General features: G+C 39.9%; 3 protein-coding genes and 1 long non-coding RNA gene across 11 annotated transcripts in view; 2 read left to right on the top strand and 2 right to left on the bottom strand.

Annotated features, from left to right (window-relative positions):
• The window catches only part of LOC6504254 (poly(A) RNA polymerase gld-2 homolog B), a 27,882-nt gene extending 16,361 nt beyond the window's left edge, over positions 1–11,521 (top strand). For 3 of the 8 annotated variants that reach the window (XM_014903712.3, XM_032452984.2, XM_032452982.2), the window contains exon 10: positions 50–939. In XM_014903712.3, coding sequence (XP_014759198.2) covers positions 50–446 — 397 coding nt within the window. In that variant the 3' untranslated portion in view covers positions 447–939. Of the gene's footprint in view, positions 1–49; positions 940–9,391; positions 9,553–11,316 lie in introns of those variants that run through there. The other 5 variants (XR_006507697.1, XR_004310441.2, XR_004310443.2 and 2 more) reach the window with 5 other exon arrangements.
• On the bottom strand, positions 1,173–6,846 carry LOC6504263 (regulator of nonsense transcripts 1 homolog). Its single transcript, XM_001967334.4, has 3 exons — positions 6,142–6,846; positions 2,738–6,070; positions 1,173–2,677 (listed from the first exon to the last, which is right to left on the bottom strand). Exons 1-3 carry the CDS (start codon positions 6,307–6,309, stop codon positions 2,636–2,638), a joined length of 3,543 nt encoding a protein of 1,180 aa, XP_001967370.1. The 5' UTR covers positions 6,310–6,846; the 3' UTR covers positions 1,173–2,635.
• On the bottom strand, positions 7,375–16,468 carry LOC116655311. Its single transcript, XR_004310440.2, has 3 exons — positions 16,343–16,468; positions 15,993–16,278; positions 7,375–7,603 (listed from the first exon to the last, which is right to left on the bottom strand). It is a non-coding gene; the product is annotated as an uncharacterized LOC116655311 (long non-coding RNA).
• The window catches only part of LOC6504257 (voltage-dependent calcium channel type A subunit alpha-1), a 54,431-nt gene continuing 54,174 nt past the window's right edge, over positions 16,347–16,603 (top strand). The window contains exon 1 of the mRNA XM_014903733.2: positions 16,347–16,603. Within this exon, the coding sequence (XP_014759219.1) occupies positions 16,362–16,603 (242 nt within the window). The 5' untranslated portion in view covers positions 16,347–16,361.

Raw genomic sequence — 16,603 nt, 5'->3', positions numbered from 1 at the left:
GCGTTGTGTGCCCAGACACCTCATCCATATTCATTGTTATCCTTTGCAGCTTCCGCAACTATGCGATCTCCATACGCACTGGCGGCGTCTTGCCCGTGTCCACATGCAGGATGGCCAAGAGCCAGAAGAACGACGTGTACCAATGGAAAGAGCTTAACATAGAGGAACCCTTCGACCTGTCCAACACGGCTCGCTCCGTCTACGACTATGCCACCTTCGAACGCGTCAAGTACATATTCGTTACCTCTGCCCGCCGCTTGGAGAATACGCTCGACCTGGCCTCTATCTTCCGGCCCATCGCATCCGTGCACAATCATCAGGCCCACCACAGCCATGTCCGCAGTTACCTGGATGGCAGGAGCCGCACCGCATCAACTGATAGTACAACCAGTTCGGACATTCCTTTGGGCTTGGGTGAGGCGACAAGTCCCCACGTTGCGTCCTAAGCCCCAACATATGTTTGAGAATGCAGATTGCAGTTGGGTTCGCGCTCCAGTCGGCGCTCCGGCGGCGTCAGTTGGGAGTACACGTTCAATGGAAGAGAAATGGATTTGAAGTAACAAAAGTTTTCAGGTACGTGCGATGCTTTTATAGACTCAGGAAAGCAGATTAATAATTCTACTTTAAACTCCAAAAATGTTAAATGCCTAAAGCCAAGCCTTGTAAATTGATATTGACAAATTTTCGTGTTCCAAAATCAGTAAGAGAAATCTTGAGAAAAATTGTAAATTGCTATCTTTTTCCACAATTTATACAACGTCATGGTGCATTCGCAAAACTAAATTTTGTTTTATCTAAACCCCATCAATCATTGTAAACATCCACTCAGGTGTACGATTTTTGTCCCTCATGTGGTATGTATTTCCTTTTAAAAATCGAATAATGTCTAAAAAGTGTAAGCACCCAGGTTCTGTTCAATAAACTACAAACTCACCCGAATCGTTGCGGCTTTTTTCAAGGACTTGAGAAGAAGGCTTTGTGAAATGAATCGTCAAGATAAGAGATATGAAGCCATTTTCCACAACCATAGGTTATTCATTCAAGAATGATGCGAAGTTGCCCTTAAAACCGGTGAAAATAATGGATATGCAGCGTCTGGATAAGGTGTAGAAATGTAAATTTACACTCCGAAGAACACCATCTATACCTTCCTCAAAAATAAAAATAGGTGATTTGTGGTTAATGAATTTATTTCCTTTGATAATGAAATTTTTTCACATCGTTCGAATAAAATGCTTAGAAAGTGAAGACGAATTTTTGAGACTAATTTTTACATTCTCATACACAGTTTTCCTTACATGTAACAAGATCTTTCGAAAATTCATTGCAAGCGTTCAAATAACTCGTCACGATCTCATCCGGCATGCTAGGTATAAAAGTTACTTAATTTTGATTATTTTAAGGAAGATGGGAAAAAAAAGTTAATAATGAATAGGCACCTAACACTTATTCAAACCCAAAACGATTCTTTCAGTAGGCATGCTAAGTAAAACATTTTCGCGAGGGAAAATAAAATTCTTTATTCAGAATTTCAATCAAAAAACTTCATTTTGTTTAAAGTGTAGCGTGGGGAAGAAAATCGCACTATATAGAAAAAGTATACCATTTCCACATCGTTTTAAAAACAATTAACACACTGCTATAACTGCATTTATATATTTCTGTTCTGATCGTGACCCTAGATCCGGCAATGGGCTGGTTTCGGGTGGTATGTCGGTGAACTGTGGGTGGTGTTGGGGTGGAAGATCACAACGCGTTTCTTGATCAATTTCTCGTTAAAATTTTCCAATATGCGCTGGAACGATGCAGCCGCTTTGGGGGCGCCAGCGTTCCCATGCGATTTCCAATCTTGAAATTGGGTTGGGTTTTTTGTTTTTTTTTTTTTTTTTTTTGATTTAGTGGTAGGGCTTTTGTGGTTTGTTCTGAGTAACAAATGCTAAAGACAGCTTAGGGTCGATCTAAGTAAACCGTTCGGGGAAAAATCGAAAACTGGAGCTGAAGATTGGCTGCTGCAATGATGCTGGAAGCCAGAAGAAGATGAAGATCGTGTTTCGGGCGGGAGTGATTGCGTCTGCGGTCCGGTTGCAGTTGGTGTGTTTGGCTGGCAAAACGAACGAAATTCGCGTGGAAGTCCGTGGGGCATCGTTTTCGTCCGGCTGGTTGAACCGTGAGCGCTCACTCCTCCGGAGCACACTCGTGGGCTGGTTGCGCGGCCATGTCTATATGGCGTTATGGCTCGGCGTTTCGTTTGGGGCACACGTTGCCGCAGAGGCTGGGCTAGGCGGCGGCTGCACTGCATCATGGCGGCCATCATTGAGAGATATTCGTGGCCGCTACACACCTCCCTCTTCACTCCGCCTCTCATTGTCCCAGTATCGCCTCGTCTCTGTCTCTGTCACACTTCCTCACTTTCTCCACCTGCTGTCTCCATCCCGTTGGTGTCTTGTGTCCCACTCGTTTCCGTGTTCATAAGAATCGCTGTCTCCCTTACGCGTCTATTTCTCTGTTTCTGCTGCCTGCTGATGCTGCTCCTTGATGATGACTTCAAAGTTGAGTTGTTATAAATTTTCGTTTGCTGGGTTGCTTTTGCTTTTGCTTGTAATCGTTTGTAGTTGGTGTCCCCCAGGTCGGGTTCTCAATAAGGCTGCGAGAATTGGTTCAAACTGCGTTCGCCGGACTAAAAGTAGCGGAATTAGAGAAGGCTTTAAAGAAGACCAGTGGACGGGGACACACTCACCACATTAAAGGCCACATCTTGGGAAAGCAGACCGTCCATCTGGGAGATCTGCCCGTAGTCCTGCGACAGCTCCGGCTGCTGGGAAAGAGCGAAGCCGCCTGGCTGGGTCATCTGCAGCGACAGCGGTGCAGGCTGTTGGCTGAAGGGCGTTACGGACGCCCCGGCTCCAACCAGTCCGCCGATACCCGCTCCTCCCATCATCGCAGTGCCACCCATTTGGCCGCCGGTCGCCCGTGATTTCATCGGCTTCTGGGACTTCTTGTTGCCGCCCATTGAGCCGCCGCTGGCGCCCATGCCGCCCATGAAGTTGCCCGGCTGCTGCATGGCCCGGTTCTGCTTGGCAGCCATGATAGCCTGCTGGTGTTGGTTGTAGAACCGCGGCGGCAGGTTGCTCATGTTCATAAACATTCCCACGGGCACGGGCATGTTGCCCAGAGCAGCTGCGCCGTGCTCATTGGATATGTAGCCGATGGAGTCGTGATGCAGTTGGGCAGCCGCCCAACTGGGGCCGGCGTTGGACGCACCATAGTTGTTGTTGCCACCAGCAGCGGCGCCAGATCCTCCTCCCAGGCCGAAGCTCATAATGGAACCGGAGGTTGGGGCGCCATATCCAAGGGGAGAACCGCCGTAAGGGGCACTGGTGTTCCCGTATTGTCCGCCGTTGACCGCCTGGTTGGGCAGCTGACGACTTTGGCTATAGACAGTGCTCCCGCTCCGGTCGTATATGGAGCCAGGCACCATCACCTCCTTGGCATCGGCAATCATGGTGGTCATGAAGTGGGCGCCGATGTTCAGGTTGTTGACCAGTTTCTTGGGCTTCTGAAAGTGGATGAGCGACTCCTTGAGATTGTTCAGGGACCCCTCCACAAGCACTTTCCGGTCCTTGTAGAAGTTCAGAAGATGGTTCCACAGCTGCTGCTTGGCCAGTACCTTGGGGTTGCCCACGATGATGATGCCGTACTTGGCGCGAGTGAGCGCCACGTTGAGGCGACGCGGGTCGTTCAGGAACCCGATGCCCTGGCGCTCATTAGAGCGCACGCACGACATGATGATGATATCCTTCTCGCGGCCCTGGAACGCGTCGACGCTAGCGATCTCGATCTCCTGATAGAGCCGCGAGTGAAGGCTGCCCTGGTACTGCATGTACTGCACCAGATACGCCCGCTGGCCCTCGTAGGGTGTTATGATACCAATCTGCTCCGGCTTGATACCCGCCTTCAGGAACCGAGTCGTGATCTTCTCCACGTTGGCCGCCTCTGTACGATTGAGAAAAGACGTGCCGGAGCCGGCGATCTCCTCTTGGCCCTGTGTCACCAGGAAGAACATAGGCCTCTCCGGCTGCGGCCATGGGAAGTCCAGCTTGAGGCGACGATCCTCAGCGCAGACGCCGTTTTGCAGCGATCCCTCGTAGAAAAAGTTGGACGGAAACTGCGAGAGTTCGGGGTGCATGCGGTATTGAACCTCTAGTCGGAAGGGCCGGATGCCCAGCACAACCAGGCGCTCGAACAGGCTCTGGGAGAGTCCAGCGCGAGCCGCCTTCTTGCACATTACCACTGGTCCCAGCTGGCAGTGATCGCCGACGAGGATTAGCTGCTTGGCGCCCAGCACCACCGGAACCATGCACTCGGGTTCCGTTGACTGCATCGACTCGTCAATGAGGATGGAGGTGAACTTGATGCGGGACAGGCGCCCATCGCCGGCACCCACGCACGTGCAACAGATGACGTCGGCCGCTTCCAGCAGCTGGTTTTCGGTGCCGCGCTTTAAGCTGCGGTAACGCTTCTCATCCGCCGAGCTCAGTTCGCCCGTTTCGTCCTTCAGTTGTTGTAGCTTCTTCAGCTCCGAGTTGGTCTCCATGTTGCGGATCTGGTTGTGCAGGGCCAGGAAGCTTACGGGGCTGTCGATGGCTTCGCGGCTCTTGGCGCAAACCCGCACCACTTTCAAATTGGTCCTGTGGATCTTCTCGGTGAGCTGGTCAACGGCCGTGTTGCTGGGAGCGCACACAAGCACGGTGCCGCCGTGTTGCTTCACCAACTGGTACACAATTGTGGCCGAGGTGACAGTTTTTCCAGTGCCGGGCGGACCCTGAATCAGCGAAAGGGGTCGCTGGAGCGCATGTTTCACGGCGTACACCTGGCTTCGGTTGAGGTCCGGCAGATGCGGAGCACTGTACAGCTTGGGCTGGGGGCCGCGGAACAGGACCTCGTCATTGGCGTCCGGTCGGCCGTGGCCCAGCAGACGAGAATATATGTAGTTGGAGACCGAATTGCGGTCCATGGCGAAGTTGCGGAGAGCGCGAGTCATGCGGTCGAATGAGGTGCACTTCCAGATGAAGTCCACCGAGAAGTTGCTGGTGCACTTTACCGGCGCATTCGAAGAGGTCTTCAGCTCCAGGCCGACATCGTCGCCGAAGTTATCAGGCACTTTAATCACATGCCCGATCTCGCTCCACGGGTTGTAGAGCTCGCCCACGTACCGCAGCCGTAGCTCGTCGCCATGCATCAGCTTCATGTCGGAGTCCGTCTTGGCCAAAGTGAAGTAGGCGATGGTCTTCTTGTTGAGGCCCACGTCCCAGCGCACCTCGATGTTCTCCTGGGTGGCCGACTCCTTCAGCTTCTTGTCGTAGTCGGCCTCAAGCCGGACCAGCGGACCGAAGGTCTTCTCATACTGGTAACCGTCCTCGTAGCGCAGCAGCACCTGAGCCGGTTCCGAGTCGATGCCGGGCTTCTCCAAGTCCTGGAACGTGGCCTCGATGTTATCCTTCCACAGCTCCTCCAGCTTGTTTATCTGGGCCGCCGAAATCTGGCGCGCCCGCAGCTGGCCTTGTTCACTGGGCTGCTTCACCAGCCACGGGAGGAAGCAGCGGTCGGTGATCAGAGGCTTCCACTGCTCCTGGTCCCAGTTCATGTCCTTCAGCGAATTCTGAGCGGCACACGGCTGGCGACACAAAAGCACCACCACCGAGTCCGCCTTGGCCGGGATGAAGCCCAGCACAAAGACGTTTCGCACGCCGCACGAGTAGCACTCGAGAATTGTCTCGCCAAGCGGACCATCGCCGTGCAGAGTCACCTCACGGTGCTTGGCACGCACCAGATGGTTGATGATATGCGACCCGGAAGTGCTTCCGCGGCCGTTGCAGAACCACTTCTTGCAGTTGTTGCACATCACAACCGTGGCGGGGTCGTGGATTCCGCAGTACTTGCATGCGTGTGCGGGCAGCTCCTTGACATACGAACTGCCGGCCTCGTCGTCCTCCTCCTCGAACTGCAGGTCGCCCAGGTCATTGGTGATGCTGGCAAGGCGAGGGTGCGAGTCGCCTCCAGAGCGGCGCGGCTGAGGGGAAGCAGGAAGAACAAGTACATCTAGAAGAGATATTTTAATAAAAAATGGTGGGCAAAACTTACGTGCAGCTCAAGCTGCTCGCCTTGCGTTTGGCTCTGCGAAGTGGACGGCATAGTGAAGTCACGGTAGTCATACTGGGTCGGCTGCGTGTCCGCGCCCGGCAGCAGCTCGTTCTCGTCCATGTCCAGGAACGAGAGCGCCGAGCTCGGCGCATACGTGTCCACGCTCATCGCGCCTTTGCCACAGTCAGTCTCCTCTCAGAGGCGATTTTTTTCAATTTGTATTATCGGTAATGCGGTGCCTGGATCGGCGGAGTGCCGACCTGCCAACTGGCCAACTGTATAACTTTTCGGCTCGTTAGCTTGCCCGCGCGGCACTACTCTTGACGCTAAGATGCGCCGATTGGCTACGGCTTTTACTTTAAAAATACGGCGGTGCAAGTCCAAGGTGACAGACTGGCGAAAATATTTTGCGCGTGAAACGATCCCGTGTGTTTAGACAATTCGGGGAACGTTCAGCGTGCAGCGTGCCAGTTTTTTGTTCACGATGCTTTTCATTTACCGACTTCCGTAATGTTCCAAAAGCAAGTGAGTCTAAAATTACCGAGCTCCGGCACTTTGCTGCCACAATATCAGTAAAAAACACAGCCTGCTGTGATGGCTTTTTATTGTTTTGTTTGTTGCGCCTGCTGAGAGCGGCCACTTCGATTAACGTGCTCGAAAACGTGCAACTATGTGTGCTCCTATCGATGTCTTTTATCGGGACAGGGTTGCCACACCAATGAAATGCTTGGCGCAATAAATTGATGTTTGCGTATAGTTTACGTGTACTAAAAAATCGCATACCAAATCAAATGGGAGCAATCTGCTCAAATTTATTTAATTTTAACATTTACATTTAATACATTCTTTGAAAATTTCATTTTTTATAAATATTTTATGAAGTTGACTTGCACTTATACTATATCTCAGGGCATTCTCAGGCAATGTACATCTCTAGTATTAATGTAAAATTTTTAGTGTGACCGCAGATAGTATTTTGCGCATTATTTACTTTTTTAAATATCTTAAATTTTCTCTCCCGAATTTTTAGATAAAAACATGTCTTGCTTTTTAAATATGATTTTGGCACAAAAAATTATATTCGATTTATATAAATTTAAGGTTTTATGATTTAAAATGAAAAAAATTTACCAAAGGTACCAAATTAAAAAATGCGAAATTACGATAGATTAATTGGTATTTTGTTTTTAATAACTGAATGTAAGATTCAGTAAAATCCGTCTTTGCTAAAAAATACAAAAATACAATTTTTTCCTTACGTTTTATTAAGCATAGCCGCCAGAAAAAATGTTTACTTCTATATTAAAAATAATATTGATTTATACATTATATTTATTTAATTGTGAATGGCGAAGACAGGAAATTATCAAATTTTGTTGGGTATCTTATAAAGAAATATCCAAATGTTCATAATACAAGTGGTTCCATAACATATGTCAGTGGTTTTAATGGAAATATTGACCTGTGAAGTTTAAAGATCAGTTGTATATTTAATTATAGTTAATTAATTAATAAATAAAACTAAATCCCTTTATATAAGTCTCATAAGGAAAATACTAAAACAAAATTTTTTAAAATTTCAGTTTACAGGTTATTTATATTTGCTTTATTAACTACATATGTGATAATCGTAAGTTTGCGACTGAAACGAAAATTTGTTTTGTTTTGCTTTCCATTGAATGCAAGCCAGGTTGTTGACCAAATCATGCCGATCCTGTTTATAATCTCAATTAAACGCTAGAGTATCCTCTTTTTATTTCAGTGTATCTCTTTAGAATATATATTTTTTTAAATCACTAGATTTTTGCAGTTTACAACAATAAACATTCGTATGCTTGCGAAGGTATTATATTTCAATTATTATGAAAATTTAAATTTGATGAAACCTACAATTTTCTTTAGAGTCTAAAGTTTAGACATAGAGCTAATAAAATAATACAAAGGTGAAAAAAAATGTTTAACATTTTTCGTAATGTTTTATTTTGCATCAAATGCAACCGTAAATACTTTCGCGATCCCAGAAAATGCCCACATGTATAAAAATTTTAAGCTTTACTATCCTATCTAATAAATAAGTAAATCACATTAAAATTTAATCTGACGATCTCTATAAATCTTTCAAAATCGCACTTCTAATATAACCGCATAAAATGAAATAAGTGTTTAAATTTTATAAAGGTCACATATTTTAAAGTATTTTAATTTGAAAAGTTTGGGAAAGTTATACAATAACTAATAATAAATCGTGTCCTTAACATTGTTGTACATCTTTCGGACGATTTAACGTTATTTAGGAGAGAATAGGGGTATTTCATAAAAGGAAAGAAAAAATTATATAAATAAAATTTTTGTCAGTATTTCAGAAAAGCATTTTCTCGTTTTTGTTTATTTTTTTTCGTGGCTTTACTTGAGAAGTGCCGATCTGTCACTTTTATGTATTCCCTCAAAGAGAGTATTTTAGAATCCTGAAACATTTTGTTCTGTATAAGTTATCTTATTTCTGCTATATAAAGCTTCTATATAGTTATTGTTGCATTTATGAGAACGCTAAAAGAAAATGCCGAGAAAGATAAATGCTTATCAAAATAAAATTCTCATTTTGAATAAGGAATAAATATATTTACATACATACATGTCTTAAAGGGTATATAAGGGTCGGTCCCGCCATGGGGCAATATTTTAAAGCGACTCTGTATCAGATGTCATGTTTACGTGCTACATAAATGTATACATACTCACATTCGCACATACATGTATGAGTGTACATACATACATATAAATATATCACTCAAATTCAAAGTGAAGCATTCCTGTAAACATTTATCCCCAAAACGTGTCTGATGTTCAAACGAAGCAGAAGCCAAATTTTGTATCGTGTTTTTTAAATATTTTATAAAACAAAGAAAGGTACAAAAAAATTGAATAGAATTACCCACAAGCAGTGAAGGGAATAATTTAGTAGTTAAAAGTGTTGTTTTAAAAGAAAATATAAACTTCAAGAAAACTATCTAAATTAAAAAAACTCGAAGCAAATATGAATATGTATGTATCATCATTGTCTGCATCTATGATTAAAAATTATACTCTAATTAAAATAATACCAATTTAGATCTTTAATTAAAATTTACCAAAAAACAGACTGTTTTTTTTTAATTTTAAATTTTTTTAAAAATGAAATACTTTTTTTAATTGCACCATATACTTTTCTAGATATGATTATGAATATTCTGAACCATGTTTTTATTTTCAGTGACTGTCCCAAATTTAAATTCTACAGTATTTTAAAATATTAAATCTGTAGTTGGGCTTCATCTTGTTTTAAAGATATCTGATTTTCATTTTGGACTTACATGGAAAATTACATAATATGCCACGAGCTCCTACATGGATGTTTTCCCGCACTTAAAACAGGTTCGCTGTGCTTTTATTATTTTAAATAATCCCACATTTCCAAAAAATTGTTATTCAAGATTTTTTAAATATTTATACCTTTCATATAATATTTTATTTTTCAAATTTTTATTTAAATATTTTTAATTTATGAACAATTTTTTTTTATATAATTGGTCATGATTAATAATATAGTATTTTAATAACATTAAAATTTATTTATTTGCGAGCAGGATTTTCATAATAATATTTTACAGTTCGGATTGAATATTATTTTCAATAGTTTTCTTTAAAAACAATGGCTTACAAAAGAAAATGTATATATGTATGTGCGCATTTATCATAAATAAACAAGAAAGCAAAGCTAACCTCGGACGGAGCCGAATTTGATATACCCTTGCAGTTTATGTTGTGCCATTTCCGACCGTTCAGTCATATGGCCGCTATAGGATATAGTCGTCCTGATAAAATTTGGCAGAACAAATAAGATTGCCCAAAATGGAATCCATCATTCTAGCTTAAAAGACACCAAAGTTATGCCAATTCCGATCGTTCTATGACAGATATAGGATATAGTCGGCCGATCCTTATGAAATTTTGCAGATATTTTGGTCAATATGTGTGAAAAGTCCCAACCCTCTAATTTAAAAAACCCCAAAGTTTTTTCATTTCCGATCAATCAGTTACATGGCAGCTATAAGATATAGTCGACCGATCCTTATGAAATTTGGCAAATCAGATTATAAAAATATAATCTGTACCAAGTCTCATCTTTCTAACTTAAAAAACATCAAAGTTATGCCAATTCCGATCGATCTATGCAGCTATAGGATAAAGTCGGCCGATCCTTATGAAAATTTGTTGACAAGATATTTTGGTCAAACATAACATGTGTGGAAAGTCTCAACCCTCCAACTTAAAAAACACCAAAGTTATGGCATTTCCGATCAATCAGTTATATGGCAGCTATAGGATATAGTCGACCGATCCCGGCCGTTCCGACTTATATACTACCTGCAAGGAAAAAAAGGATGTGTGTAAAGTATCAACTTGATAGCTCAAAAACTGAGAGACTAGTTTGCGTAGAAACCGACAGACAGACAGACGGACAGACGGACATGCTTATATCGACTCAGGAGGTGATCCTGATCAAGAATATATATTCTTTATAGGGTCGGAGATGTCTTCTTCACTGCGTTGCACACTTTTGACCAAAATTATAATACTCTCTGCAAGGGTATAATAAAGTCAGAGCCCAGGGGGCTTAAGCCAAAGTATCATCTTTGATGGATTTTAAATGGGTTAAAATCAGTGTGATTTGTATTTTGTGTTTAACCGTAAAATGGAGAAATCAATTGCTCTTTAATCAAGTGAAATTATTAGTTGCCTAAAAAACCAATTACTTTTTTCTAAAAGAGTCTAGTTAAAATGCCATTTTAATCCACTTTTGAAGAAAATGATGTGGAACGGAGGCAACCTCAAAGTTTTTAAGGTAAATCTGTTTAGCTGTGAGACGAAAGGAAAACACTTTTTGGACAATTAATAATAAATTAATAATTTTCTTCCAAAAATAGACAAAAAGGCAATGTTATATGAGACTGGAAAATATTAATAAATATATATGGTGACATAAAAGATAAACTTTAGTGTAACACTTTTGGTGCACCAAAACAGTGCATCTGATGAAATTATTGAAAAGGGAAATTATTAAATCAGCACGACCGAAATTAGCATTTCTATTTCGTTTTTAACAAAGACTTTTTCTTATTTTTCTTTTATTTTCAGCATGAAAAATGCATTTGATACAGCGCATCAATTATACCAATGACTAAAATTATATTGAAAGGAGAATTATTGCAATCCCTGGACTGTGAATACGACACATTGTTTATAAATAGAAGAAATCCATTCGTGTTTCTTCTAAGGAGTCCTAAGGATTTTATTACATCATAACATGTTATGAAGAAAATAAAAGTCACAAAACATAAAAGAGTCTGGCACTCCCCAAAAGCCCCCTTGGAGAAATCCTGTAGCTACGGTCATGCCAATTGCACAAATGCAGGGCATGACTTTTTTTTTAGGACAATCCTTTAATTGCTGGGTGGGTTGTTGCCCATTTTTTCTTATCTGTAACTCTGAAAAGAAATCCTGCATTTTTGCAATTTTTTTTTTAAATTCTTTTGGGTTCTTGCTGCCCATTTTTTCTTATTTGTTACTATGAAAAGAAATTCTGCATAATTGTAATTTCTTTTCTTTAAGTACACGGACGAAAGAAAATATAGCTAGTTGATCCGTCGTGTGTGTTTTCATGCGTATGTTTAACGCTATTACTTAACTTAAATATTTTCTGTAACTTTCTGTAACGAGTTCTTAGATCGTGTAGAAAACTAATCTGATGACTTCGATGTGTATGAAAAGATACTAGAATATTTTCTTAATATTTATCAAATAAAAAAACCTCTTGGCGAGGTAATATAACGGTGGCGAACCAGGATGCCACGCCCAAACTATCTGATATCAATTGGTGACAAAAAAATGCAATATATGTATAAAAAAATACCTATTAAATATATTCTTACCCGGGACCTGTTTATATGGATTATTTTTATTTTTGCACGTGCTGAATATACATACGTGTCGAATATTAGTACTTTTGGCAAATGTTTGGATAAAATCCATCTAATGAAAACAATACCTTTCATTCATACCTTTTTATATATGACTCAATCAGATTGAACAAAAAAAAAACACAAAATTTTTAATTCTTCGGCTCTTTATAGTGTTGTTACTAATTTTTTAAAGTAATTTTTTAGCTACAAGCTAGGGCATGCGTGTCGCCACTAGCGGACTGCTATCTTAATGATGTCTTACCATCATTTGTTTCTGAGTTTTCAGCAAAAAGGAAAAAAAAACTAGAGAACGAAACAAAAGTCCTTTAATCGGGGTAACTCCATTTTTATTCCAGGTACCCCAATGCGCAAAACCCGTTACGAAGAATTGCGATGGAAACCCGATCGATACCTGACGTTATGCGAAATTCGTTCCTAAAGAATGTTCCCGTCAATTGGATCTTTAAAAATCAAAATTTTCATTATAGGTTCAGCAGCGCTTAGCATTTTTAGCGCTTAGCAGGGCGTTAACTATAAATTTAATATTCGTCTACAAATAACAGAAAAGTTTATAAATTGAACACCACAGTAGGTAAAAGAATATACTCTAACACTAATACTAACACTAAAGGAATATACTCTAACACTAACTCGAAACGTAACCTTACTTTTCATGACTTAAAGATTTATTTAAGAATATTGCCTATCGAAAAAAAATTTTTTTTTATTAAAACATATTTTAACTATCCTAGAATGCAGAAGAACAAAAATTGGGCTGAAAAAAACTTTGATCCTCAATTTGAATTTAGTGTTGGGCCGTCCGCCCCAGGCGGACTTTTGAAACTTTGTGCGCATTTTACTCGAAAAACGGATGTTAAAATTGAACGCAGCATAAGATTATAGATTGAAAATTAGATAATAATTAGATAATTAGAATAATTTGTCTATGCCTTGAGACTGAAAATACACATTTTTCTATCAACATTTCCTAATTTTGAAAGAAAATATTGATTTTTTGGTTCAAACATTTGGCAAAATTACAAAAATCAATATTTTTATAAATCCGTATATCACTCTCCAAAAATTAACCGATGAAAACACCCGATGTCTCAAAATAGCGTAATTTCTGCATCCCCAGCTCACTAAAATATTTTTAGTGTTATGGGGATTATCTAATTCTGCTATTGTTCGATCATCTTATTAGCTTATCACTCATCTTATCTACTTTAGAAGGTTCATTTTGGATATAGAAGTTGTCCTTATATAGTATATAGATATTGATATATAGTTATCTTTATTAAAATTTCATCATTAAAAATTATGTTCTTATAGTAAAAATTTTGAAAAAAGACCCAACCTTTTATAGTCTTCAAAAACACCAAAGTTACGGCTTTTCCGATCGTTCAGTTATAGGATAAAAAACAAACAACATAAACAACCGAAAATAGCTTTACTCCCTTTAAAAAAAAGATTAAAGTTACTGTTAAAACAACAGCGTGCTAAAATAAAGTGTCTTTCAAAGAAACTGTGTTAAATGAACAGTATGTTCAGACAACAGTCTGTTTAAATAAAATCGTACGAGGACATTCTGTTAAAACAACAGTAAGTAAGACAGTAGACTGATAAGACAACAGCTTGTAAAGATAAAAGCCTGTTATCTCAACCAATGTGCCAAAAAGAAGCTAACCTAGAAGATAACTTATCAATGATAAGTTATCATATATGTAAATCGATTCATTTGATATAGTTGTATAGTAGGACATAGTTGTCATACGATAGTGATATATTTAATACTATCTGATTAATAGTGTTTTAGGGCTCTGTGCAACATCTCTCGAAGAGACAGACAGACATGATTTATTCTGTTTTCCTTGTCATTCTGATCAAGAATATATATACTTTATATACATAAATACTTTTTTTAGTCTAAAAAAAATTACCAAGCGCTGAAAGGTTATAATAAAAATAAAATAATATAATAAAAGTTAACATAAAAAGATTAATTAAGGGGGCAGGATGGTTTGAGACTTCAAAAAATTTTTTTTTTCAGAATTTTTTATAAAATAGAACATTATCTCAGGAATATCCTTTGAAAGTTTCATGTTGATCGGACTAAAACTTGCTGAGATACCGATTTTCTAGTTTCTTTCTATCCATATACTTTCAATTGCTTTTAAAACTTTAGACGCGTTTTTCTCAAAACAACTTTTTGAAGTCGGTGCAAAACGTAACTCACAAAAGTAATGCTCGGATCCAAATACAATTTTTCACATATCTTTAAGACACTTTAAATACTTGCGGATGAACGAACTCTTTTTTTTTTGTTAATTTTTTTTTTTTACCATTTTTACTGGCAATAATGGTCTAATTTTTATGTAAAAATGGTACGTCCGACTTTACAACCGCGCCAAAAATTCAAAATCGCATATTTTTCAAAATGGTTTCGTTCATCCGCACAAGAAACTAATATTTTAAGTAAATCAATTCAATTTTTATACCCTTGCAGAGGGTATTATAATTTTGGTCAAAAGTGTGCAACGCAGTGAAGGAGACATCTCCGACCCTATAAAGTATATATATTCTTGATCAGCATCACCTCCTGAGTCGATATGAGCATGTCCGTCTGTCCGTCTGTCTGTCTGTCGGTTTCTACGCAAACTAGTCTCTCAGTTTTTGAGCTATTGAGTTGAAACTTTGCACACATCCTTTTTTTCCTTGCAGGTAGTATATAAGTCGGAACGGCCGGGATCGGCCAACTATATCCAATAGCCGCCATATAACTGAACGATCAGAAATGGCACAACTGCAAGGGTATATCAACTTCGGCTCCGCCCGAAGTTAGCTTTTCTTTCTTGCTTTGTTTTATTTACTAAACATTTCGATTCGCCAGTTTTCTTGAAAAATAAAAGTTTGTCTAAGTTTGAGCTCAACAGCCTAATTCTTCTTTCAATAAAAATTTAATAAAAATATCTTCCCCCATCAAGTGGTTTTTGTACAATATGTTAACGAATAATTAATATAGTTGCAAGTTCGTAATTTTTACAATACAAAAAGTTTCAAAATATGCATAATTTTATCACCCAATTAATAATAAAAAAAAAAATCATATTTCCTTTTTTTCGCTTATTAGTTTCTAATTTACAGCTCGGCAAATGTTGTTCCCATTAAATCAGAATGTAATAATAATAAGAAATAATAAGAATTTAAAATAGATTTTCCATCTAAAATGGGTAGAAAGTACAATTAAAAGAAAGAATTTTTATACTGGCGCATAAAAGTATGTTAATATTGAAGGTAGGGAGTAAAATTAATTGCAAGATAATCCAATTCAATAGTTTTGATCGATATACTGCTTTAAACTAAAGTCAAGAGTAATGTAAAATTAAATCGAATGCCTTTTGCGAATTATTCCTTATTTACTTGCTTTTATTTGTTATTGCATGGTTAGCTTTCGGATGTACGAATCGAGAGTGACTAGGGCGTCATAGAAAATTATTGGATTGCGCGACGAAAGACATATTCGCGAAGTACCCTCTTGGGGTAAACTTTATCTTCTTGTGGAAATTTAAAAAAAAATTAATTTCGTGAAAATAAATTTTTTTGATACATTTTGTTGTATCCGAATTTAGATAATGATTTTAAAAACAAAACGAATTAAATTGAAGATACATGGAGAAAAATTCTTATTAAAATGATAAGTCAGATGAATGAAAACTTTTCCTCGGGCAGATTTTTATTTATTTTTCTTGCATAAATGTACAAACAATATTTTTTATCATTGAATCAATTGAGGCGAAAAGGCAGGCTTTGTATTAAAAAATAAGAGAATAAAGAGGATGAGCTAGTTTTTACCTGTAGCCCGGTAGCTTGCCGCCTGCTAATTGCCTCCGCCAGCTGCTAGTTTTTAAGGTTGTCTTTTATCAATCACGTCACCAGTGCTATCGGCGCCATCGCATTTGCGGGAGGTGTTCCTATCAGATTGGCTTTTTGACTTGCTGGGCCATCATCCGTATTTCCCAAAGCCGACAGTTTTGTTCGGACTTTGAACCGCACCGCATCTCGCTTCGAGTTAAAGCACATTCCAACGGCGATTTTTTTCTTTAGTGACTAATTAGCCGTTTGATCGCAGTGTGCAATTCTAAGTTAAATGAAAAATTATGTCCACATCGAAGGATTTACCAGAAAGTGTTCAAAAACGTTACTGCGAGATCCTGTGAGAGGATGCTGGGTGGAGTAGGTGCTCGTCGCCGACGCGGCTCTTCTCCGATGGCGCGATTGACTAGCAGTAACACAAACGTCCTGGACGACAATATTGCCATTATCGGTGATGGCGTAATCCGTCGGACAGCCCACTACGGACCTCAGGTGTCCACGGGCAGGCGCCGAAGGGCTGTACAGCCTCCTGAAACTGGACAAGAAATCTTCGGACTTGCCCAGACCGGATATACTCTGGGCGATATAAT

Source organism: Drosophila ananassae, chromosome XR (assembly GCF_017639315.1).
Source record: "Drosophila ananassae strain 14024-0371.13 chromosome XR, ASM1763931v2, whole genome shotgun sequence".
NCBI lineage: Eukaryota > Metazoa > Arthropoda > Insecta > Diptera > Drosophilidae > Drosophila > Drosophila ananassae.
The sequence above is the reverse complement of the archived record's forward strand: the minus strand, read 5'-3'. Positions and strand labels throughout refer to the sequence as shown.